We start from the raw sequence: 27586 nt of genomic DNA, 5'->3' as shown, positions 1-27586 counted from the left end.
CTTTTGGAATCAACATAGCTCTCTTTTAGTTGCCACACAAGCACCCTACCTCTACGAATATCCACATAAAGCAACCACGACCAAGTTTTTATGTACTCATTTTTCACTCTTTAAGGGAAAAAGAGGGGAGGTAGTCAATGAGTCTTGGCTTGTGGACGCTCCATTGCTAGGGTTTTATAAGAGAAAGGAAGCGCCCCTTCAATGTTGTCCACCTTGAAAAACAAAAACAAAAAACAGAACAAAACAAAACACATAACAGAAAGATCAAAAAATCTAGCCCAACAACTCAAGTAATAGTTAAAGAAATTTATAAATAGGTGGTGCTCAGAAGCACCAAACTCTGGCTGTGTTGGGAATCTTGCTGCTGTTTGAAGCTCTGTTCCCTATTTGTGTTTAATTACAGATGAGTAATGAGGTATCCTGCCGCAAGCCATTCATACATATTTATGCCGATTTTCTTGTCTCTACAGCCTTGCAGCAGGATCTCATAGCTTACAACCCAAAGAAAACAAGGATTTATGCAACTATTTCTTTTTTAATGCATCAGTTATACACAAAAGAAAAAGATTTATAGGTGTCATCTATTCAATCCAAAAGACATCAGGATTCACACAATGTACTAGCAGGAACTGCAGACATCAAGTTTTTACTAGGAAAAATCAGATATAAAGGACAGAAAGCAGCGGACTGTTCTCTTTCTCATTTAATTTCTCACTTGCTGTACCGATTGCACTGTTGCAATCAGTTGAGCCATGACCGTAGCATACTGAACAGCTGTGTGTTGGGAAGTGTAGAGGTCAGCAAGGCCATACTCTGCAAAGTTTGGTTCTATGTGCATAAAATGACCTGGCAATGATCGTTTTGACACAGCTTCTTGCCATATATCAACAAACTCTTCCATGATTTGCCTGGATTTATCCAAAGAAGATATGGGAAGGTACTCCACCTGCGAAAAGGATCGAGGCATTGAGCACTTTTCTGTTACAAATACAAGGCTAACCAACATAAAAATGTTTACATTTCAACCACAATTTGTTTTTGAATTGCAAGAGCATAAATAGTAGTGCCAAAAAATGCAGCCTAGGGATGATTAGTAACAAAAAGGTGAGTTCAGAAAATTAAGCTCCGTGATCATATGGAACTGCCTAGTATAACGAACAACCAAAACTCACGATCCTTCAGTTGTCATCATTTAAATGGAAAGATTTTTGGCCACCTGAAGGGCACATCTAGATGGGCAGCGGTTGTACACCCCACAAGGTGCAATCTCCAAACAGCCAAGTGTAAATCTGTTAGTGCTCAATATAAATAGTCAAGACAGGCCGAGTTATATGGACTCTAATCTTGCTTCCCCTCTTTTTTTTTTGGTTGGGGGGACGGGAGGGGTAGTGGGGAGGGAAGAGACAATTTTATTGAGGCAAAAGACACAAGACTACAATTTATACCGAATAGAAGATGATAAAAACAAAAAATAAGGAAAAACCCCCAAAATAAGGAGCACCAAAAAGCAAAACTAGAAGAGGATCTATCACAGCACAGCTAGCTATTTAGTTTTGCCATTTATGAAGCTAAGGGTCCAATTCACCAAAGCCAAGACACTTCTTTCTCAACACTACCAATGCAAAAACATTTAATGATCCTTTTGGAAGGATCCTTCATGTAGGAGATTTGAAAAGAAAAAAAAAAATGCAGGCACCCAACTTCTTTTTAAAAGCAAACATGACCTTATCTACAGTGGTATATTGGCCTGTTTTTATTCTTTAACCCTACAAAAAAGATTTTCAATGCATTTTGGATCATTCAGCTCAATTTACAAACATTCTTTAGTGAGGGTAGGAAATTTTAAATTGGTTTAAATTGCTATTGACAGAAAAAATATATGCATATATACTTCTTTTTTTTTCACTTCCTTTAGCTATATATGTGATAAATAAACAAAATACATTTGCTTCATTTGGTCAATTAACCTACTGGGTACATAAAACATACAATAAATTAAAGCAGTTATACTATTTTACTAGTTGAAGTAATAAAAACCTATTAAATATTAGACCAACAAATTATATTGTATGATCTAAGCTGTAAAATTAAAATATTATAATAATAGAAGTTATCATTACAAAAATAAAGTATAAACAACTTGAACTACCTAGAAAAGAAAAGATCATTGAAGTTGAACAATTATAGAAAAGAAATTTCAAATTACTAATATTATCAACATATATAATCCTTTTAACTACATATTGTTCATATAAAATTTTTAATTAATTCAATTGTTGAACAATTGGGTAAAAATGGAAGACCTACCTCAGTAATAGGTCTCTCCCTCTATTTGTAATATATATCAAGTATATGCCAAAGACCACAATACCCTTACTAACTCACACTTCCTAACATAACTCTAGCACATACTAACAATGCTAAATGACCCCCCCCCCCCCCCACAAGCTCAAGCATACATATCATAGGATCCTAGCTTGTTAAAAATGAACTTAATTAGAGCACCACTACCTCCCCCATGGCTTTAGTGAATAAATCAGCAAGCTACAAATCACACTTCACATGAGTGGTTATATGGTTGTAATGGGCTTCTACACAAGTTTTTCCCAAACAAAGTAGCAACCAACTTCAACATGTTTTGTCCGCTCATGGAAGACAAAGTGGGAGGCAATATGAATAACAACTCGATTATCACATATCAGCTCCATAGACTAAGAATGTGGAAAACCTAGTCCTTCCATTATTTTCTTCAACCAAACAAGTTCACATGCAATATGAGCCATGGCACTTTACTCTGACTCATCACTTGACTTGGCCATCACAATTTGTTTCTTACTTTTCTAAGAAACCAAAGTACCACCAGAAAAGATATAGTATCCAATTGTGGATCTTTTGTCAAAAGGTGACCCAGCCCAATCTGCATTTGTATATCCCTTAATAAGAGGTGTGGCATCGATCCTGATGTAAGAGACCTCTCCCTCGTGCACCTTTGAGATATATCAAGATGCAAATTACTGCATCCTAATGACTTGTTCTCGAATAACCAAAGAACTTACAACACTTGTTGCGGAAGATATGCCTAGTCAAGTGATTGGGAGATAATTCAACTTTCCAACAAATCTTCGATATGGTCCTGGATTAGGCAACATATCACCCAATACCTAGCACTAACTCACTGTTGGGATCCATGAGTGTATCAATAGGTCTGGGTCCCAATAGCTCAATCTCATCTATAAAATCAATAACATACTTTGTCTATGACAAGACGATTCCCATATAGGATCTCAACACTTCTATACCCAAGAAGTACTTCAGTGGTCCCAAGTCCATGGTCTAAAACTTAGTATGTAAGAAAAGCTTTAGGCCTTGGATGCCTTGATATCACCAGTTATCATAATATCATCCACATACACAATAAGTAAAATCCTACCAAATGGAGTCTGGCAATAAAATACAGTGTCTATTACACAACGTCGAAGGCCAAACTCAAGAACTACATCACTAAATCGACCAAACCATGCTCTAGGATACTGTTTTAAACCATATAATGATTTCTTGAGCTGACACACTAAGCCTAACTCCCTATAAGCAACAACCCCATGTGATTGCTCCATATAAAGCTCCTTTTCAAGATCCTTATGTAGGAAAGCATTCTTGACATCTAACTGATGTAAAGGCTAGTAACAAGTAGTGGCCAAAGAAATGAACAAATGTGTTGAGGCAAGTTTGGCAACCAAAGAGAATGTGTATGAATAATATCAAAACCGTACACCAAAGAATATTCCTTAGCAACAAGGCAGGCCTTCAAATGAGTCACAAAACCATCAAGATTGACTTTCACATTTTTCACCTAGCAACAACCAACCACGGACTTATCAGAAGGAAAGATACCAAATCCCTAGTACCATTATCATGTAGAGCACAGATCTCTTCAACCATTTTAGTCCTCAACCCAAAATGCAATAGAACTTTAGAAATTGATTTTGGAATAGCAACAAAAGAAAGCGTACTAATAAGATAGAACAAGGTTGACAAGAAATCAAAACAAACAAAATTGGAGATTGAATGTTGGGTAAAAGTCTGTTTACCTTTTTGAACTGCTATAGGAGGATCAACATCATACTAAATAGGATTATTTGAAGAGGGAACTAAAGGCACAAAAGTATAATCTAGAGGATTTCCTCCTCTATTGAGTCCTCGTGCGTGCTGTGTATACTTGCAAATTGGGATGATCCAAGCAACAAGAAGGACTCAAACTAGATGAAGATGTAGAAGGATTGGACATAGATAATAGGTTACGATCTGGGGGGCAAGGTAAAGGAAAGGACATATCAAGGTCAACAGAGCTCAAGGAATTATAGTATAGTGTAGACTCAAAAAAAAGTGACATCAACAGAGACAAAGAATCAATGTAAAGCAAGGCTATAACATCAATATCCATTTAGATTATAGGAATAGCCTAGAAAAATAGATTTGATAGCACAAGGATCCAATTTATCCATTCCTCGCACATGACCAAATAGGAGTGAAGTAGAACAAAGGACCCTTAGGGAAGATAACTAAATATGGAATTTTACCACCAAGGATAAAGCATGACATTTATTGATGAAAGAGCAAGCAGTGAGCACAACATCACTCCAAAAAACTTCAAGGACATTCATTTGATACAATAGGGTACGAGTGACGTCAAGAATATGTTTTTTTTTACACTTTGCGACTCCATTTTGTTGTACAGTGTGGGCACAAGATGATTGATAGATCATACAAGAATTAGACATATAGGTAGTGAATTGGGTACTAAGGTACTACTTAGCATTATCACTATGAAGCATCCTAATTGGCGCATCAAACTAAGCCTTCATTTGAGAACAAAAGGCACAAAAGATATTAAACTCCTTAGAACAATCTTTCATTAAATACAACCAAATCATCCCAAAATAGTCATCGACAAATGTAACAAAGTAACAGAACCCCAAGTTCAGCTTGACACAATTGGGACCCCAAACATCATAATGGACTAGCATGAAAGGACTATTGCCTGTTTGTTGACCCTATAAGCAAAAGGAACACAATGATGTTATCCCAATTGACAAGACTTGCACTCAAGATTAAACATAAAACTCAAGGTAGGAACTAATCATTTCAACTTGTCCTAGGATGAATGAACAAGGCGACAATGGATTTGAAGTGGTATGGCAATGGTTGTGCCGGAAATGGGAGGAGAGAGCAACTCAAGCTTTTTACCCCAACCCTTTGCACTAAATCTAGCATATTGATAGGCTAATTTCACCGAGAAGGATCCACATTTATCCAAAGGCCACACTGTTGACCCACCTATGTGGGTGCATTTATTGTTGCTTGGGAAGTTGCAGCTCGTGGAGCATGCGCAGCCTCGAGCATGCAGTTTGTCTTTATTGCTGCTCCATCTCAATGTTCCCCTCTAATATATATATTTGTACATTGCTTGGTAAAGCTATGAGTGTGTGAATAATTTACAGAGTGCAGAAGAAGAGTAAGCTGTGAGGCAGAGAGGTTAGTTTGGAGAGTTGAGTTGAGCTGTGTTACTCCCCCTTTCTTGTCTCTCTCTTATTGATCTTATAGTGAGATTCCCTCTCTCCCGTGGATGTAGGCCGAGTTTGGCCGAACCACGTAATTTGATTTGGGTTCTGTGTGTTTTGGGTGGTTGTATCTATGTATGCTAGATTCCTCCCCTTTCCCCCTAACAACTGGTATCAAAGCTAGAAAGGGTGAGGAGCGTGATTTGAGCTTACCTTAAGGTTTGGGGTTTGGTGATGTCGAGTCGAAGCTGTGACCGCAAACCACATCGTAAAGGCGTGAAGGGAATTTTTTTTTTCATGCACCGCCATTAATCTCCTCTGATCTCCCAGCCCCTCAAGTTGCTTCCCCGCAAAAAAAAAAAAAAAATCGTTCGCTGTTGATCGTGTCGAGCACTCAGTCGCGAGGAGTGATTGCCTGGTGTGCAACTTTTTTTTGTGTGCAAAGGCAGAGCAGGGAGTATTCTTTATGAAGAGACGGAGAGAGGTGAAGGAAGAAGATAATTCTTCCCCAGCAAGTCACTAAGGAGGTCTTTTATTATTAAAATAAAAAAAGGTGTTCACTTCACCTTTTCTCTTTTTATATACAAAAGTAAGGTGGGAGACTTTTTTTTTCCTGCACCAATTAATTAAAACTACAAAAGTGTGTAGAAGTGCATGCCACAATCAAAGTTTTTTTTTTTTGCCACATCACCAATGGGGCCCACCTGCCACGTCATCTATGGGGCCCACATATATCAAGTCAGACCTATTCCTAGCTATTTTGGCCGTTCCGAATGCATTGGTGTAGTCGATTTTGCCAAAATCGGCCTCTAAGTTGCTGTTTTACAATGGATGACAATTTATCCAAATTCGGCGTAAAGAAATTTGACGGTCAGAACAATTTCAGTTTATGGCAGAGTGCAATCAAGGATATCTTGATTCAGCGTGACTTGATCAAGCCGCTAATCGGTAAGAGGCCAGAAAATATCAATGATGATGATTGGGCAGAGATGGAAATGAAAACAGTTAGTACTATTCGTTTATGCTTGTCAAATGAAGTTAAATATTCTGTTTTAGATGAATCATTACCTGTTGAACTATGGAATAAATTAGAACAGAGATACATGTCAAAATCTCTAACAAACAAGCTATTTTTGAAGAAGAAACTCTATCAGCTAAAAATGGAAGAAGGGGTAAATATTTTTAACCACATAAATGATTACAACAAGATCATGACCCACTTAATGAGTCTTGGTGTAAAAGTTGAAGAAGAAGATAAAGCACTTCTTCTCCTAGCATCTCTACCACCTTCTTATGATAGTTTTGTCACAGCATTGCTTGTTGGTAAGGAAACCTTGAATTTGGAAGAAGTGATGGCTTCACTACAGGATACTGACACCCTGAGAAAGCCAACTGTTAACCTCCAAGGGCGTGCCTTGGTGTCACGGTCCGACTATTTTCACACCGTTGTAAAGGGGCCGTGCGGCGCTAGCTAAAGCACTCTTGCTTAACTAGCCAGCCTATTGTTTCCCAACATTCATCCACGAAGCACTTTCATTAACATTCAATCAGATAGCAGCGGAAATAATAATCAATTCAAGAAAGCCGTGGCAACCAAGCAGTAAATATTGAAGCAAACGTAATTCATTAACAAATCCTCCGTTGACATGTTGTACTTAGCGAGGGAGGCAAGTAGGCTAAGCACGTTGACAATTGCTAGTGAGTTTTACAACGATTGATGAACACTCACCCTCCCCTAAAGAGGTTTTTATGTAATTATCATCCTGGCACTAGGAAACATCAAAGTGACCGAGGAGTCATACTGCCATATTTGGCTTACAAAGACTCTACTAGTAGAAAATAACCCTACACTAGTATTTACATGATGGAAACCCATCCCAAGCACACGAGATAAGCGATCACAGGCAAGCATAATGCCCTGAACAAGCTTAGCTTGTGACACTTGGTCACACAAGGTGAGAAACATACCAGGGTCAGAAATCAAAATGGAAATCAAAACCGTGGAAGATCAAGAAGCAAACGGTCCAAATCAAGAGCTCCAGGAAATTCCAACAACACTCAAAACAAAAAGCAGATCGAGTGTTGGAATTGTGGCAAGATTGGCCACTACAAAAATCAATGTCGATCCCAGAAGAAGGAGCCAGAAAATAAGACCGAAGCAAATGTTGCCTCTTCTTCAGGAGAAGGAGATGCACTGTTATGCTCTTTGGAAAGGAAGGGAGAGTCTTGCGCGGTAAGAAAACTGGTACTCTTTATATGACTACAGATCTTTGCATGTCAATTTCAGTTGCTGCAGGGAATGCAGATTCAAACCTATGGCACCAGAGACTCGATCACATGAGTGAGAAAGGTTTGAAAATCATGAACTCAAAGGGAAAGATACCAGGTCTCCAGTCAGCTAATATTGACCAATGTGAAAGCTGCATCCTCGGCAAACAGAAAAGAGTTAGCTTTCAGACATTCGGCAGAACTCCAAAGAAAGAAAAATTAGAGCTGGTGCACATCGATGTTTGGGGACCGAGCCCAGTTTCATCCATTGGTGGGAAATCCTATTTCGTCACCTTTATTGACGGCCATTCTAAGAAAGTATGGGTTTATTTCTTAAGACATAAATTTGAAGTATATGATGTTTTCAAGAAATGGAAGGCCATGGTGAAAAATGAAGCAGGCTTAAAAATCAAAAAGCTGAGATCAGACAATGGTGGTGAATATGAAGATAGAGAATTCAAAAGGTTTTGCTACGCTCATGAGATCAGACTTGAAAGAACCGTGCCAGGTACATCCCAACACAATGGCGTAGCAAAACGAATGAACAGAACCTTGACTGAGAGAGCCAGAAGTATGCGATTACAAGCAGGTTTACCAAAACAGTTTTGGGCAGAAGCAATCAACACAGCTGCTTATTTAATCAACCGAAGTCCATCAATACCATTGTAGTTCCAGCTACCGGAAGAGGTATGGAGCAAAAAGGAGGTAAAACTTTCACATTTAAAAGTTTTCGATTGCGCTGCTTATGTACATATAAGTGATCAGGCTAGGAGCAAGCTTGATCCAAAATCTCAAAAACGCACACTTCTTGGATATGGTGAAGATGAGTTTGGTTACCACATCTGGGATGATCAAAACAAGAAAATAATCAGAAGTCCAGATGTTGTTTTCAATGAAAAGGTTATGTTCAAAGACGAGACATCATCAAGTAATCCCGCACTATATAACCCTGATATTGTAGAGTTGGATGATTACACTAACAGCAACATAGCACAACAGATTATTGATAATTCCCAGACAGAGGAATCTATCATAGAGGAGTGCTCTGAAGCACCACAGACTCCAACTCCGACTCCTACTCCGACTCTGAGAAGGTCTTCCCGACCACATGTACCAAATAGGAGATATTTGGATTACTTGTTACTAACTGATGCAGGTGAACCAGAGTGCTATGATGAAGCATGTCAAGTGGATGAGGCTAACAAGTGGGAACTTGCCATGAAAGATGAGAGGAAATCACTCACCGACAACAGGACTTGGGAGCTAGTTAGGTTGCCCAAGGGAAAAGTTCTTCAAAACAAATGGGTGTACCGCATAAAAGAAGAGCATGATGGTTTGAGAAGATACAAAGCAAGACTCGTGGTCAAAGGTTTCCAACAAATAGAAGGTATTGACTACTCAGAAATCTTCTCACCAGTTGTGAAACACACAACTATTCGGACAGTTTTGAGCATTGTTGCAGCAGAGAATTTACACCTCGAGCAATTAGATGTAAAAACTGCTTTCCTCCATGGTGATCTAGAGGAGGAGATATAAAATGCACCAACCTAAAGGTTTTGCAGAGAAAGGCAAAGGAAAACTTATTTGCAGGTTGAATAAGAGTCTGTATGGTTTGAAACAGGCTCTAAGGCAGTGGTATAAGAAATTTGATGGCTTCATGCAAAAAAATGACTGCCGCAAATGCAACGCTAATCATTGTTGCTATTTCAAGAGGTATAAATCAAGTTCAATAATTCTTTTGCTTTATGTTGATGATATGCTAATTGCAGGATCAGACATGGACGAGATCAGAAAATTGAAAAGGCAGTTGTCCACTAAATTTGAAATGAAAGACTTGAGTCCACCAAAGCAGATGCATGGGATGAGAATCACTAGGGATAGAAAGGAGGGAACCTTGCAGTTGTCTCAGGCCTAGTACATCAGGCGGATTCTCAGAAGGTTCAACATGCGTGATGCTAAGGCAGTTAGCACACCATTAGCCGATCATTTCAAGTTATCAAAGACTCAGTCTCCAAAGTCAGAGGAAGAGAAAAAAGAAATGGACAAAATTCCATATGCTTCAGCTGTAGGAAGCTTAATGTACGCCATGGTCTGCACGAGACCGGATCTCAATCATGCAGTGGGAACCATTAGCAGATTCATGTCGAATCCAGGAAAAATTCACTGGGAAGCGGTAAAATGGATTTTACGGTATCTCCGAGGTACAATTAACAAATGTTTATGCTTTGGTAAAAGTGATCTGACATTGCAAGGATACGTAGATGCAGACTTTGCTAGCGAGATAGATCACAGAAGAAGCACTACTGGATATGTTTTCACAGTAGGTGCTACTGTTGTTAGTTGGATATCACAGATACAGAAAATCGTTGCTCTATCCACTGCAGAGGCAGAGTATGTAGCCATGACAGAAGCAAGCAAAGAGATGATCCGGTCACAGGGTTTGTTGACAGAGTTGGGTTTCAAGCAGATGACGAGTGTTTTGTATAGTGACAGTCAGAGTGCTATACACTTAGCGAAGAATTCAGCATTCCACTCAAAGACCAAGCACATTGGACTCCGCTATCACTTCATCAAATCTCTTCTTGATGAAGGGATATTAGCCGTTGAGAAAATCCTTGACAGTCAAAACCCAGCAGATATGTTGACAAAGACAATGACTAGAGAGAAATTGGAGTTATGCTCAGATTCAGTGGGTCTTCTAGATCTACTGAAACCATCCAGAAGATGATCCCTACATGAGCACCTCAGCAAGGGGGTGCGGGCACTCTCGCGAAGGGGTGTTGACGCCTTGGGTCTAGGGTGAGGTCACAGTGATGCAGCATCAGAGTAGCGGACACTTGGTTGCCCCCACATGTTTGGAGGGGGTGATTTGTTGACCCACCCATGTGGGTGCATTTATTGTTGCTTGGAAAGTTGCAGCTCGTGGAGCATGCGCAGCCTCGAGCATGCAATTTGTCTTTATTGCTACTCCATCTCAATGTTCCCCTCTGATATATATATTTGTACACTGCTTGGTAAAATTGTGAGTGTGTGAATAATTTATAGAGTGCAGAAGAAGAGTAAGCTGTGAGGCAAAGAGGTTAGTTCAGAGACTTGAGTTGAGCTGTGTTACTCCTTTCTTGTATCTCTCTTATTGATCTTATAGTGAGATTCCCTCTCTCCCGTGGATGTAGGTCGAGTTTGGCCGAACCACGTAATTTGATTTGTGTTCTATGTGTTTTGTGTGGGTGTATCTGTGTATGCTAGATTCCTCCCCTTTCGCCCTAACAAAAACCCATTTATCTTCCAAGAATTCTTCAATCTGGTTCACTTGTCTTCCTCAAAACACTCCTAAAGCTTTCTTAAATACCAATTCCTTTGCAAATCCAAAAGCTCTAAAACCATAATGGGAGGGGGGTCTCAACATTTGCTTTGGGTTGAACTCAAAAATTCTAGAAGTATGAAACCCAAAGTTAGCTCCAAATATTATGTTACTCCCATCACCCACTTGCCAACATGCATCCTTATTAGAGACCTAGAATCCAATCCTTTTCCCAACATTGTTATCCAAATGTCTTTTTGGTCCATGTTAGAATGACCATCTTGAGCAATACTTGTTTGCAAGTTGATTGACCCCAAGTTGGTTTGAACCAAATAGAGCATTCCAACCAACTTTGCAATCAAAGCTTGGTCAAAGTCCTTCATTCTCCTAAACCCAAACCTCCCAAGGAATATGATTGACACAAGGAATCCCAATTTGTGGTAATGTAAACAAATTTACAATTATTTCCTCCTCCCTACCTCTCATCATGGAATCTAGTTTGTGGGTGATGGAAGTTGGGAGTTCAATGGTGCTTACGATGTAGGTAGCCATAGACATAGTTGCTGCCTTAATTAGCAAAGAAGAGTCTTTCTCTTCCAACCTTTACATTCGGAGTCAAGGTTTTTGATTAGTGGGGCAAATAATATAGCTTCATTATACCCACCATCAAAGGGAGTCCCACCAAGTGGTAGATTTGCCAAATAATTCTCATATTCCTAGAATTTCCTCAACTTCCCTCTTTCTCTAAATGAGGTACTTTTTCTGAACATAAGACCAGATTGTGACAAGTTTATGATTTGACCTAAACAATCCATATACTTGATAGAAGATAAAGACATCATCAGTTAACATTTGGTGGGGATATAGACGCACAATTTTTTGCAATTATGATTCAATGGAAGCTATCAAGCTCCTCTTCTCTAAGCATTGGTCTTGTTAGTACCTCTTGGCACAGAATGACGATAGCTAGGGATAGGAGATCTCCCTACCTGATGCCCCAAACTAATTGGGACCCCATTAGCAAACTTTGAGAAAGTGGGGGTACTTATGCATTGAATTATCCAATGGATGAGGTAGTCCCTAAATCCAAATTACTTTAAGGACTTTCTCGATGAAATTCCATTGTATGGTATGCCTCTAAAAGGTCCAATTTCAAGGCCAAGAGAGAGCCTCATTTTCTTTTTGATTTCACAATACGCACGACTCCTAGGTGATAATGGTATTATATATAATTGCCCTACTAGGGTTAAAAGTAGCTTGACGTGAGCTTCCAATCTTATCAAGGAATTTTCTCGGTTTGTTGGCAATGATTTTACAAATGAGTGCATTGCATAAGCTAGGAGGTTGTTAATATCAACCTTAGAAGCTTTAGCTGGCTTGAGATCACGAATATGAAAGTGTGGCTTATCTCTTCAAGCAAGAAGCCACCAGTGAAAAAATTCCTCAACAAAGTAATTAGATTCTGAAAGACAATCTTGACTCCCAATAGATTGAGTTGAAAATTGATCTACAAAAAAGGTAAGCAAAGAAAATTCTTTTGGAAAGAAGAAGGGATTGATGTTTTAGACTAGGAGAGTGACTTGGATAATGACTTGGATTATGACAAAGGCCTAATTTTCGACAAGGTAAGTGACCAACTCGAGTTTGAATCAAATTCTTCTGAGGGAGTTTCAAGTTTAGAGAAGGATGGAATAGGCAAGGATGAGTAGGCCGAGCCCGTTCTTGGTTCTCGCTGTTGTTGGATAATATGGGTTTGCATTTAGCTAATTTAGAGGCATAGGAAATCCGCTTGGATGGTGGTACCACGCTAAGAAAATGGAACTAGGAAATTTGCAATGCCCTAAACCAAGATGGTAAGGGTCTGAAAAAGGGGTTTTCTTCATAGTGCTAGTTAGGTCTTTAGGTCAGTGGGCAGTTGTGCTTTTTCCCCATTTGCTTGTGTTCTCTTCCTATCTTAATATACCTCAACAAATGGTCAGTTAGCATTGCTCCTCTCCAGGCATAAATCAAGCAAAATCGCTTAATGGACCCCCTCTTTGAAGAACATCAAAGGTTTTTTTCTCTTTTATTTTTAAGTATAATAGAGCGCATTGATGTAAATTACCAGCTCTTTGAAACCACCCAATTCCTCCTATAGGACATCATGCAAATCCTGTTGACCTAGTCAAGGAAAAGGCTTCAAGACCTCATTTTTTGTTTCTTTGGTTTCTTGGCTCTTGAGGGTTAGAAACAAGATTTCTAAGATGGATCAAGTAAGCCTTTGCGTCAAAACCAAAGATTAGAGCTTAAAATCAAGATTTGAGTAGATTGGGACTCCAAAACACAAACTAATCAGCAATTATAAAGTTTCGTATATTTTATCTATTTGTTTGCTCTCGTGTCTACTTGATTTAGATTAGTGTAGACACCCAATTTTGTCTAAGATCCAATATAAAAAATTTAGACATTCTCGTTGTTCACACAGATACCGAAGGGGGGATCTAGAATACTGAATTTCAAGGAAATACATCAAAGAAATAAAGTGGAATACAAGAATAATGCAAAAGGGAATATGCCAGAATATTCAATTAAATTGAATGATTTATTTCTCAAACTTGAATGATTTGCAATAAAGAATGATGATTTGTTTCCTAATTCAATTGACTTGCTTGAGATTTACATGGAAAGAAATCAGTACGAGACATCTAGCTGAGTCTATGATAGAAACTCTCTGCGAATGGAAAGCAAGCGCATGGAAAGAAAGAAAATTGCCTAAGATGATTTGATTTGCTTTTAATAATGAATGAAATCATTGCCCTATAAGAAAAGGGCAACCGCAAGGGGAGTGACGACCACACAAGGAGGAAGGGAAAAAAAGAAAAGAAAAGAGCTTCATGCATCCTTGCTAAGAAAGAGTGAGGGAGAGAAGCAAAATGTTTGCTGAAAATTCAGGATTGGAGGTGCTTGCACAATCAACTTGATCTTGACGATCAGATGGCGATTTATTGTCATATTAAGCTGAAATTTTGAGAAGTTGTTCGTGACTCGTCCTTCTTCATTCTGGTCGGTCAGATTATCATTTGGAGCTTTGTAAATTTGGTTTCGTGGCTTAGATAGTAGCCCCATTGCGGCAGCAGCTTCAGGATTGGAGGAGAAGAGATCAAGAAGAGAGAAAGAGGAAAGGGAAGCTAGGGTTGCAAACCAATAAAAAGAAAAGAAAGAGAAGAAAGCACACAAAAAGGAGTACATCTTCAAAAGGTATGAGTTCCATGCTAAATAGCATTTTTTATGTTTATACTTTGAGGATTGCTTGCTTCATGTTTGATTTTTCTTGTGTATTTGTGCTTAAAGGAGTGAGCTTTGAAGGTATGAGTTCCATGCAAAATAGCATTTTTATGTTTATACTTTGATGATTGCTTGCTTAATGTTTGATTTCTCGTGTATTTGTGTTTAAAGGAGTGAGCTTTGAAGGTATGAGTTCCATGCAAAATAACATTTTTACGTTTATACTTTAATGATTGTTTGCTTCTTGTTTGATTTATCTTGTGTATTTGCTCCTAGGACTGATGCCGTCGGGATAAACGGGTATGAGCTTGGTCCCGAGCCAGTTGACAAATTCACCAAATGCTCACTAACAGGAGTAAATCCCGATGGAAATGGAGGATCTTCTTCAATTGCGGGTTCTGGAGATTGCACAACTTTCCCTTTGCTTATAGTAGTGAGAATCCCCATTAACTAATTCAATTGATCCTTAATCTCTCAAACATCTTGACGAATTTTCCTCATGACTTTGCTTAAGACCTCTCATGTGGCTTTCCAAAATTTTGACCAAGTAGTATGCATGTCTAAAATGAATGTAGAATGCTAAAAACAACACAAAGTAATTCAAAAATATATACAAAAGACAGGACTAAATTATGTGGAGAATGATGAAGCTCTTGTCCCAACCCCTGGTGGATTAATCACTTAAAGGTTTTCACCGAGGCTCTATATTAAAGGAGGGAAAAATATAAATGAGTATGTGTGGTTCAAGCTTTATCCCTTAGTGGCAAAAGGTTCCCAGCATGTCCTATCCTTACCCAATGGACTTGGACAAAGTACAAATTGAGCAGAGTGGTTCACATGCCCCCAAAGACCTTGCCTCATAAGAGCTAACGGTATTACACCCCTATCTAATCGTGGAAGGTAAAGCCCGAGTAGGAGGCTCGTGAGAGTGTGTGAGTTCACATACTTAGACTATTTCCCTAAACCCCACATGTCATCCATCTTTACACATGCTTATTCAAACATAAATACAATCCAATATTCACAATCATACAAATAATATTCACAAAACATCATTGAGTAATTAAAAGACTTATTAAATTTAAATTTGAGATAATTCCTAATTAGTTGATGGCTTAACTCTCTAATGTTCCAGTGGAGTCGTCAAGCTGTCGCGACGTCTCGGGAGCAGGGGCTCCAGGGAGGCAAGGGTATATGATATGATATTGAAAATTTTGATTTTAGAGTCGCCACTAACCTATTATTTAACTAGGTGCGGTTAAAACACCTAATTACTACTCATTTGATTGGTCACTAGACTAAACCTAAGCCAAAGAACCAGTAGTCTCGGTCTGCTTATACAAGAGTTGGGATCAGGAATACAGTAATGCGAGGGGAAGGTATTCGCACCCCCTACACACCCGTTCGGCAAACGGTACCTAATTAATTATGAATTATTCCCAAATTGAATTTAATAATCTTTAATTAACTTCTTTTAAAACAAATAAATAAATGAATAAGTAAATAAATAAATGAACAAATTAAAAGGAGATTAAAAATTTGGGTGTGATTTAGAAATGTCTAATAATACCTCCAAACGAGAGGATTCTGTTAGATAAACCCTCCATCAGAGCTAATACAAGTAAGGTATAAAATACCTCATTGCTCTTTTTTAAATCATAGGGACGCACACACACAAAAATCAAAAAATCATTGATTTTTTTTTAGCAAAAGAATCTCTAAAAACAATCCCAGATTTTTCAAAAATTTCTAAAATTTTTCAACATTTTTCCTAAAATTTTTTCGGATTTTTAAATATTTTTTCCTCATTTTTTGGTAAACAACCATATCATGTGATAAATACAAGAGAACCTAGTTTAACTTCCAAATGTATAATATGCAATGAATTGGCTTTTTAGAACATGCATGCATTGGTGAGCAATCCAAAGCCATATCATGTGATAAAAAGAAGAGCAATGAAGCATTTAAAAGCAATCAACAACATATTGTGCTGATATATAAGGAAACTTGGTTCAAAAAGAAACCAACAACCATTATGGTCATATATAAGGAAACATGAATGAAAAGGAAACCAACAACACATTGTAATAATATATAAGGAGACGTGATTCAAAAAAAAAGAGAAACCAACAACCATTGTGATCACATAAAAGGAAACATGAATCAAAAGGAAACCAACAACCATTGTGGTCACATAAAAGGGAACATGAATCAAAGGGAAACCAACAACCATTGTAGTCACCTAACAGGAAACATGAATCAAAACGAAACCAACAACCATTCAAATCAAGAAAGCAATTTGACTTAATCCATAAACATCAAGGATGCAAAATTTAAGTCATAAAATAAGAAAAAGGCAACCTTAACCAAGTTGCAAGACTCCAAAGCAGCCCTGCAACCTATTCAAACCTAAACTGATTAGATCAAATAAAGTCGAGGTTGCACATTTTAAATTAAGAGAAAAGAAGAAGAAAGCCTAATCCTAGCCCACTTGACCACCAAGGCTACCATGCAAAGTTGCCAAACTCCCTTCAAAGCTCACAACACAAATACCCAAGATAAATCAAACAAGAAGCAAGCAATCATTAAAGTATAAACATAAATATGCTATTTTGCATGGAACTCATACCTTCAAAGCTCACTCCTTTAAATACAAATACACAAGAGAAATCAAACATTAAGCAAACAATCATCAAAGTATAAACATAAAAATGCTATTTTGCATGGAACTCATACCTTCAAAGCTCACTCCCTTAAGCACAAATACACAAGAAAAATCAAACATGAAGCAAGCAATCCTCAAAATATAAACATAAAAAATGCTATTTTGCATGAAACTCATACCTTTTGAAGATGTACTCCTTTTTGTGTGCTTTCTCCTCTTTCTTTTCTTTTTATTGGTTTGCAGCCCTAGCTTCCCTTTCCTCTTTCTCTCTTCTTGATCTCTTCTCCTCTAGTCCTGAAACTGCTGCCGCAATGGGGCTGTTGTCCAAGCCAGGAAACCAAATTTACAAAGCTCCAAATGACAAATCTGACCGACCAGAATGAAGAAGGATGATTCACGAACTTGTCAAAATTTCAGCTCAATCAGACGAAAAATCACCATCCGATCGTCAAGATCAAGCTCACTGCACAGGCACCTCCAATCTTGAATTTTCAGGAAACAATTTTCTTCTCTCCCTCAATCTTTCTTAGCTGTCCCAAGGATGCACGAAGCTCTCTTTTTTTTTGCCCCTCCTCTCTTCTTGTGTGGCCGTCACTCCCCTTGCGGATGCCCCCTTCTTATAGGGTCAGGGTTTCATTCATCATTAAAAGCAAATCAAACCATCTTAGGCAATTTCCTTTTTTTCCAAGCGCTTGCTTTCCATTCTCTGAGGGTTTCAATCATAGGCTCAACAGGCCTATTGATTTCTTTCCATGTAAATCTCAAGCAAGTCAATTGAATTAGAAAACAAATCATCCTTCTTTATTGCAAATCATTCAATTTTGAGAAATAAATCATTCAATTCAATTGAATATTCCGGCATATTCCCTTTTGTATTTTTCTTGTATTCTACGGTATTTCTTTGATGTATTTTCCTAAAATTGACTATTTCGGGCCCCCCCTTAGGTATTTGTATGAACAATTAGAATGCCTAAATTTTTTATATTGGGCCCTGAACAAAATAGGGTGTCTACAATTGCCCTTCTTTATAGGTTTGTTGCTTAAGATGACAAGAAGAGTAGTGTTCTTGTTATCTTCAGCAACAATTCTATAAAGACAAAAGACGTAGATTTTGGACTTGGCCCAATGTAACAAGATAAACCAATATGTGAACTCACAAAAATGCATGGTATTTCAGGTCAACTTGATGAACCTACTAAATGTTGTGAAAGCAATGACTAGTCAAGCCTGTGGACCAAAGTCACATGCTTCTGAGACAATCAAAACAATTTGAATGTGACCCCTCGAATTAACGAGATAATCGGGGCAACTTGAAGTGTTAGTGATCAGTACAACTTGAAAGTGACTATTTGGAAAAAATAGCCAGGGCAACTTGGAGTGTTAGTGGTTAGTACAACTTGAACTGTTAGTGGTTAGTACAACTTGGAGTGTTAGTGATTAGTGCAACTTAGAGTGTTAGTAATTAGTACAACTTAGAGTGTTAGTGGTCAACTTTGAATGTGACTACTCGGATTTGAGAACTATCAATGCCACATGCCTCTAAGGTAGTCAAGATAACTTGGAAGGGGACCACTCAGATTTGGGAACTATCAATGTCACATGCCTCTAAGATAGCCAAAACAAATTTGAAGGTAACTACTCGGATTTGAGAACTATCAATGCCACATGCCCCCGAGGTAGCCAAGATAACTTGAAAGGGGACCACTCAGATTTGGGAACTATCAATGTCACATGCCTCTAAGATGGCCAAAACAACTTTGAAGGTGACTACTCAAATTTGGGAACTATCAATGCCACATGCCTCTAGGTAGCCAAGATAACTTGTAAGGAGACCACTGAGATTTGAGAACTATCAATGCCACATGCTTCTGAGATGGCCAAAACAACTTTGAAGTTGACTACTCGAATTTGGGAACTATCTCAGAGGCATGTGGCATTGATAGTTCCCAAATTTGAGTGGTCCCCTTCCAAGTTATCTTGGCTACCTCGGAGGCATGTGGCATTGATAGTTCCCGAATCCGAGTAGTCACCTTCAAAGTTGTTTTGGCCAACTCAAAGGCATGTGGCATTGATAGTTCCCAAATCTGAGTGGTCCCTTTTCAAGTTATCTTGGCTACCTCGGAGGCATGTGGCATTGATAGTCCCCAAATCTGAGTGGTCCTCTTCCAAGTTATCTTGACTACCTCGGGGCATGTGGCATTGATAGTTCTCAAATCCGAGTAGTCGCATTCAAAGTTGCACTAACTACTAACACTCCAAGTTGCACTAACCATTAACACTCCAAGTTGTACTAACCACTAACACTCCAAGTTGCTTTGCCTATTTTTTTCAAATAGTCACTTTCAAGTTAACTAGCAACTAACACTTCAAGTTGCCCTGATTATCTCATTAATTCGAAGGGTCACATTCAAATTGTTCTTATCGTTTCAGAAGCATATGGCTTTGGTCCATAGGCTTGAGCAGTTATTGCTTTCAGAACACTCAATAGGTTCATCAAGTTGACCTGAAATACCATGCATTTTTGTGAGTTCACACATTGGTTTCTCTTGTTACATTGGGCCCAATCCAAAATCTGCATCTTTTGTCTTTATAGATTTGTTGCTAAAAGTTAACAAGAAGACTGCTCTTCTAGCCATCTTAAGCAACAAACCTATAAAGAGGGGTAGCTATAGACACTCAATTTTGTCTGGGGCCCAATATAAAAAATTTAGGCATTCTCATTGTTCATACAGATACCGAAGGGGGGGTCTGGAATACTGAATTTCAAGGAAATGCATCAAAGAAATAAAGTGGAATACAAGAATAATGCAAAAGGGAATATGCCAGAATATTCAATTAAATTGAATGATTTATTTCTCAAACTTGAATGATTTGCAATAAAAAATGATGATTTGTTTCCTAATTCAATTAACTTGCTTGGGAATTACATGGAAAGAAATTAGTAGGAAACATCCATTTGAGCCTATGATGGAAACTCTCTGCAAATGGAAAGCGCACGCATGGAAAGAAAGGAAATTGCCTAAGATGGTTTGATTTGCTTTTAATGATGAATGAAACTGTGGCCCTATAATAAAGGGGCATCCGTAAGGGGAGTGACGGCCACACAAGAAGAGAGGGGGGGAAAAAAAAGAGTTTCATGCATCCTTGGGACAGCTAAGAAAGAGTGAGAGAGAGAAGAAAATTGTTTGCTGAAAATTCAGGATTTGAGGTGCCTGTGCAGTCAGCTTGATCTTGACGATCGGATGGTGATTTCTCATTCGATTGAGCTGAAATTTTGACAAGTTGTTCGTGACTCATCCTTCTTTATTCTGGTCGGACAGATTGTCATTTGGAGCTTTGTAAATTTGGTTTCGTGGCTTGGACAGCAGCCCCATTGTGACAGCAGCTTCAAGATTGGAGGAAAAGAGATCAAGAAGAGAGAAAGAGGAAAGGGAAGCTAGGGCTGCAAACCAATAAAAAGAAAAGAAAGAGAAGAAAGCACACAAAAAGGAGTACATCTTCAAAAGGCATGAGTTCCATGCAAAATAGCATTTTTTATGTTTATGCTTTGAGGATTGCTTGCTTCATGTTTGATATCTCTTGTGTATTTGTGTTTAAAGGAGTGAGCTTTGAAGGTATGAATTCCATGCAAAATAGCATTTTTATGTTTATACTTTGATGATTGCTTGCTTAATATTTGATTTCTCTTGTGCATTTGTATTTAAAGGAGTGCGCTTTGAAGGTATGAGTTCCATGTAAAATAGCATTTTTATGTTTATACTTTAATGATTGCTTGCTTCTTGTTTGATTTATCTTGTGTATTTGTGTTTAAAGGAGTGAGCTTTGATGATTCTGTCATCAACATACACCAAGAGAATGACAACACCAATCTCAATTTTGCGAATAAACAAAGATGCATCATACTTGCTTTTGAGAAAAGCAAACTTGAGTAGGGTAGAAGTAAATTTCTCATACCATGCATGAGGGGCCTATTTGAGACCATACAAGGAGCGACGCAATTGGCACACTGCCAAAGTAGGGGTGGAAAGTAAACCTGCAAGAGGACGCATATAAACATCTTCCTTGAGATCCCCATGAAGAAAGGCATTCTTAACATCCATTTGATGCAAACCCCAATTTTGAGAAGCGGCAATAGCCAAAATTGTGCGGATGGTGGTCATTTTGGCCACCAGAGCAAAAGTTTCCTCGCAATTTACTCCATATTCTTGATTATTTCAGAGAGCTACTAAGCGGGCTTTATACCTGTCCAAAATTCCATTAGACTTAACCTTAATAGAATAGACCCACTTACATCCAAGTGGAGTCACACCTGTAGGGCAATCCAGCACTTCCCAAGTCTTATTAGCCTCAAGAGCACATAGTTCCTCCTGCATGGCCTGCTGCCAGCATTTCTCTTTGACTGCCTGTGAGTAACCAGTAGGAATAGCAATAGAAGATAGAGTGGCAAACAGTGCAGAAGTAGTAGTACCTGCCATAGACGGGAATCCATAACAATCAGGAGGACCAGATACTCTAGAGGAGCAGCGCAAAGGAGCTGATGGCAAGACAGGAGCAGAAGGAGGCAGCACTAGAGGTTTCCGCTAGTATACCATGCCTGGCTGGAACCTTTCAACATGAGTACTAGGAGCACTAAAAGTATCATCAAAAGAAGGCAAGAAGAAAGCAACAGAAGACTCCGATGAGGAAGACATAGCAAAGAACCATTGATTTTCAAAAAAGAGCACATTCCTTGAACCACGAACCCGATTAGAGTTTGGATCATAGCATAAATAACCCTTTTGTGTGACACTATATACCAAGAAGGCACAACGGCTGGATAGGGCCAAAAGCTTGTTTGTGTCTAGTGGGGGAAGATGCATAAAGCATACACACCCAAAAATGTGAAGATTTGTATAGATAGGATTGTGATGATAAAGCCTGAAATATGGAGACTCTAAATCCAAAACTTGGGAACAAAGTCTATTTATAAGAAAGGTTGTTGTGGTAAGTGCTTCTACCCAAAACGTAGGAGGAACCAAAGACTCAACGAGCATGGTCCAAACAACATCTAAAAGATGACAATTTTTTAGTTCAACTACTCCATTTTGTTGTGGAGTATAAGGACAAGAACATTGAGAGATAATACCTTTAGATTTCAAGAAAGATTGGAACTCATGAGACATATTCCCCACCCAAGTCGGACCAAAGAATTTTAACAACAACTGAAAATTGAGTGTCAACAAGAACTAAGAACAGTTTGAACATATGAAAAACTTCTTATTTGTGCCGCAAGAAATACACCCACGTATATTTGGTGTAGTCATCAATATATGTCACAAAATATTTGTATTGGGCATGAGAAATAATAGGACTAATACCCCAGACATCACTATGAATGATCTCAAAACTGTGGGTGGCTCTACTTCCTTCAAAAGGAAAGGGCAAAGTCTTACTTTTGCCAAGTTTACAAGTTGCACAATCAGGAAACATAGTGGAAGAAGAATGCTCTTTATTATTCAATAGACCATATTTCAACAAATAAGATAGAACCCTAAAATTAGGATGACCAAGGCGCTTATGCCAGACTTCATTTGACACTCTAGACTTATTACAAAGTAAAGAGAGTACAGAGAAAAGAAGGTAAGCTTCGTGGAACAGGTAGTTGTAGAGAGCAGAGACGTCCATGCTTAGGCCCCTTCGCTATCAACTGCCCTGACATCTGATCCTACATGACACAACCACCATGAGTAAAATGTACATCATAATTTTGATCCACAAGCTGGCCAACAGAAACTAAATTCACAGAGAGATTAGGTGATACAAGAACATCCTTAAAGGAAGAAGATAGATCACCAACTGCTACAATGGGTAGAGCACTACCATTGGCTGTTTGAATATGTGAAGAGCCATAATATTCTCTGATGTTACTTAAACCATGGAGAGAATTTGTCATATGATCAGAAGCACCCTAGTCTAAGATCCAAGAGGAAGATGAAGAACCGGTACCTTGAAGACCCAAAGCTGAAAATGCACTCACAATCATTTCTTGCACCGTTTCTCGAGTTAGAAAAGGTGCTGGACGCTGTAAAGCAACAGCAAAAGTTGCAGCAGTAGCAGCAGGCATAGCTGGCTGTAAGTCACCAGAAACAACAGCATGATAGACCTTGTTGGAGCATGAAGGACGAATAGTACAGTCCTTAATAATGTGCCCTGGCTACTTGCAGTAATTACAAAATTTATGAGGACGGTTAGGGGCAATATGGCCATATTTCTTGCAACTATAGCACTGTGTGGTGCTCATGTCATGACCCTTCCCCTTGCCAGGAGCAGCATAGGCAACTGAGACAAAATTAGAAGCAACACAAGACTGCTCCATAATATTCTGAGTATTGAGGCGTTGTTCCTCACGCAAGAGTTCTCCAAAACAGGTCGGAACAAGATCTCTATTTACTAGAGAGGCACAAATAGATTCAAATTCAGTCCTCAATTTCATTAGAAATTGGTCTCTTTGGCTGGTTTTGTGTATGTGTTGTACTGTTGCCAGTCCTGCCTCCAATCCTTCTGCAGAGACTGTGGCTGTAACAAGGTCGGAATAATCATTCCACAAAATCAGAAAAACAGAGTAGTAGTCTTGAACTAATAGATCCCCTTGAGTATAGTTAGCAATAGCCAAGTCAAGCTGGAAGCGCCTAGCATTGTTGTCTTGGTTATAGACTTGCTTGAGATAATTCCACATAGCCTTTGCAGACCTATGAGGACGCAGAGAAAGAATTAGATGTGGCTCCATAGAACCAAGAATCCAGGACATTATTTGATTATCTTTCGCATCCCAAGCTGCCTTGTCAGCCACAGACCTTTCCACAGTAGATTCCCCTTTGCTGCTGCCATCTATATGTCCCCACAGCTCTTTACCCTTGAGAAAGATCTCCAATTGAAACTCCCAAGCAACATAATTTTAGCTTATCTAGCTTCTCCATAAGTACTGCGGCTATGACTGAGAAAACTAGGACTGAGATTTCTTAGAGAATGGCTCTGAAACCATAACAGAATGGTTCGAATTGTCCTCTCTTTTGAGAAGGTATATAGGCAAGATTGTCAGTCATACAAGGAAACTTAAATCTATACATGTTAATTACACAAAATGATCTTAGGAAGCTATATATGGTAAGCCAGCTAATTTACATAGAGTAATTTTAGGAAGCTATACATGGTAAGCTAAATCTCCTCTCCTATTTATGAAAGTATATACAGCCTAGATTAACAGCTATCAACAAGGCATAATTTATGGCCTTCAATTGACAGATATGGGATTGTGGCAGGCTGATCTAGAAGGGAATGAAATTTGTTTGGATGGGGCTAAAAGGAAGGTGACTAAGTCATATGGAACAAGCATGTCTTGAGAGCTCTATCAATTATGATGAGAAAGACTTAAAGAAGGATATTCTTAATTAGGGTTGCTAGTTTTTGTATTACTTTTATTCCCTTTTTTTTTGTTTTTCTCTTGTTTTATTTTGTTTTTCCTAGTTTGAGGATCCCCTGTCCTCTCTTAGATTGTGATTCCCTTGTTTCTCTCTCTTAAAATATTTCTTTTACGACGAAAAAAAAAATCTTAGTTGAATGCTTTCTTGGGATATGTGGCTGCCAAGGTTTCTAAATTTTAAGTGCTTGATAGTTGGCAAGCCTTTTATTCTTTGGGTGATCATATTGCTTTAACTCAAGCATCTTTGTCTTCTATTGCCCTTTATTTCTTATCTTTGTTTAAAATTCCTGTGAGCATAGCAAACAATGTCAAAATGTTGATGATATCCAACATTCAAAGACTATACATCTACATTAAAGATCTTTTTCTAACCAAAATCAAGTAGAAATTAGAGGAAAACAAAATGTAAAAAAGACAACACTTTCTAATGATCAATTCCCATTTTGGAGCTCCAATCTACTTGAATCTTGATTTCAAGCTTCAATCCTTGCTCTTGATGCGAAAATCTTGTTGGTCCAGCTTAGAAATTAAGTTTCTAGCCATCAAAAGCCAAGAAACCACAGAAGAAAAAAAAAAGAAGATATTTTAAAACCTTTAGAGTCAACTGGGTCAACAAGACTAGCATGTTGATAGGTTCCTGTTGTGGAATGCTGCAGTGTCATTTCATCAAGAAACAAGTAACAGGAATGATGAGGGTGATATATCACCTGATACATAAATCTTATCGTCTATGATAGAGATGGGATCGCTCTCAGGAAATAGCATTACATATTGCGCAATATGGCCAATACATGATTTTCTCTACAATGGCTATATAGATTACCTAACAGTACTTTCAATTTGCATCAGCAGTTTCAGCATGTTAAAATAGAAACAGAAAAACATAATGAACAAACCATTCACATGGCTAAAGTTATGGTTTGAGCTTTATCCTCTCCTTGTCCAACAATATACAAAACAAAAAGAAAAGGCCTTCCAATACATTATAATCCATGCATATCAGAAGCATGGACACAAATATCAACCTAGGATAGAGCATATCGTCACAAACTCATAATCAATACAGAAAAAAATAAATATGTTCTACACACATAGAAAAAGCAAGTGAGATATAATTCTTTCAATAATTTCATGATGTACAGGGAATCTACAACAATATCCACGAAAAACGCATTCAAAGTTTACCCAAGTTGAAATATTGTAAGAATTCAGTACCTCCATAACTATTCCCCTCAAACTTTCAGAGTTCACAGGCACGACCTTGCCCACCTTCAGTTGGAAGTCACCAAGTTGGTATTGAAACCCCTTTAAAAATAGAACATAAATTAGCTTACAAGTTGTAGGCTCACGCACACGCAAAGATATTTGTTCGGTAGTAAAAATTCTACTAATTATTCTACAGAGCCCACGCGTAAGCATATATTCTACCACTTGCTTATTTTTAGCGATCAGTGATAAGCAACAGGGAATAGTTGCTTTGACATCCCCAACATATTTAGCCCATCTATGGCTAATTGAAATTTTATTTATCAATCAGCAATCAGGATAACTTGCTCTAAGAAAGCAGAGACCAACAAACACATACGAGTAGTCGTTTAATTTCCAAGAAGAGTAGAAATTGAACCTCGAAATTAAGAGAAACCCTCGATTTGTAAGATTGTAACTTCTCCATTATCGTCTGAATTGTCAAATCCGCTTCAAGAACGATCCGCTGCCCACGTAGTACGAAGTAGTATTTCTTCGGCTGCTCCGGAAGCAAAATCCCCATAAAATCACGCGGAAACTCATTCGCTAATGCCGGTTCTAATAAATCAATAAAAACATACTACATTATCCTTTCAAAAACTGAAAAACAAAAAAGGAAGTTATTTTCACCAAAAAATAAGAAGGTTGCTCATCCACAATGACCGACCTCGTACCATGGGTCTGTAGAAGGTGAGGGTAGCTTTCCACCTTCCTTCCTTGGCGCCATTGAAGCTCTCAACGCACTGAGACACTTCGGTGAGAATTTGACTGTTCACTGTTGTTCCCGCATTGGGTTGCCAGTGCAAAACCCTGGAGAGAAAACAAAGAAAGAAAAGAAAAATGAAGCAATTCAATGGAGAGACAGCCCTAAAAGTGGAATCGAATAGATTGTCAGAACTCAAAAATTCACCATTTGAGGGGCATCTTTCAACAAGTTCTTTGTATTTCATTCAATATCCATGGAAATGCCCTGCTTGAAAAGGGAAGTCTCCTTGACTCCTTCCAGTTTGCAGTACTGGTGATCGTATAAAACAGAAACAATCAAAAATCTAGGATTATGCTAGGTCAATGGCATTAATGCGCTAATTGAAATCATGAGAAATATTAAATTCTAATATGTAATGACATTATAAATAAAAATTAATAAGTAGTTGTTTTATTATTTATTATTTATTATAAAAATCTCAATATATGTTTTCCTTTTATAAAAAATAATAATAAATTTATTACAATTTCTAAATTGCCATGTTCAACCTCAAATTTTTTTTGCTTAATGACCAGTTACAATTTTTAAAAATTTTAAATATATTTAAATTTTATTATTTGGATGATAGTTTCATTTATAAGGTTTATTTTTAAAATTTATATTATTATTTATCTAAATAATGTCAAATACCTTAGACCAATTTTAAAGACATTAGAGGAATTTATTTTTCTAATTTTTTAGGATGTACATTTTATTTTTAAAATTTTTAATACCATTGCATTTATTTTATTTTTTAAATGAAATGAATTTTTTATAGATTCAAATCTTGACCTACTTAAAATAACATTTTTAAATGTGTACTTATCTAATGTTATTGAATTTAATCTCTTTATACTTACTTATCCTACTTCTAAAAGATAATAAAATAGATTTATAAATTTAATTTTATTTAATTTTAGTTTCATTTATGTTTAAAAAATATTTTGCATTGCTTTTAAAATATAGGATATATTTTGTCATAAAATGATTTATTGTACTAATACTTTTATTGTAGTGATCCCAAAAAAATAAATAAATAAATAATAAAAGAAAATAATATTTTAAAAAATTAATTAAATTA

The 27586-nt window shown here is 37.8% G+C and overlaps 1 protein-coding gene across 2 annotated transcripts; it reads right to left on the bottom strand.

Annotated features, from left to right (window-relative positions):
* Positions 1-291: 291 nt before the first annotated feature.
* Positions 292-26862, bottom strand: LOC131154064 (mediator of RNA polymerase II transcription subunit 20a-like). Of its 2 annotated transcripts, XM_058106561.1 has the most exons (5): positions 26671-26862; positions 26428-26570; positions 26140-26318; positions 25731-25820; positions 292-946 (listed from the first exon to the last, which is right to left on the bottom strand). In XM_058106561.1, exons 1-5 carry the CDS (start codon positions 26682-26684, stop codon positions 704-706), a joined length of 669 nt encoding a protein of 222 aa, XP_057962544.1. In that variant the 5' UTR covers positions 26685-26862; the 3' UTR covers positions 292-703. The 2 variants fall into 2 exon arrangements, with proteins under 2 accessions (XP_057962544.1, XP_057962545.1); XM_058106562.1 differs by lacking the exon at positions 26671-26862 and having other exon boundaries at positions 26435-26573.
* Between the last annotated feature and the right edge of the window lie 724 nt (positions 26863-27586).

Source organism: Malania oleifera, chromosome 4 (assembly GCF_029873635.1).
Source record: "Malania oleifera isolate guangnan ecotype guangnan chromosome 4, ASM2987363v1, whole genome shotgun sequence".
In the NCBI taxonomy this organism is placed as follows: domain Eukaryota; kingdom Viridiplantae; phylum Streptophyta; class Magnoliopsida; order Santalales; family Ximeniaceae; genus Malania; species Malania oleifera.
This window is presented reverse-complemented; position numbering and strand designations above follow the sequence as displayed.

Coding starts and splice junctions, on each gene's coding strand:
- LOC131154064 (XM_058106561.1), bottom strand. Junction 26,319..26,427: donor CTACAGACCCATGGTACGAG/GTCGGTCATTGT, acceptor TTGATTTATTAG/AACCGGCATTAGCGAATGAG. Junction 947..25,730: donor TGAGGGGAATAGTTATGGAG/GTACTGAATTCT, acceptor TCCTTTTCGCAG/GTGGAGTACCTTCCCATATC.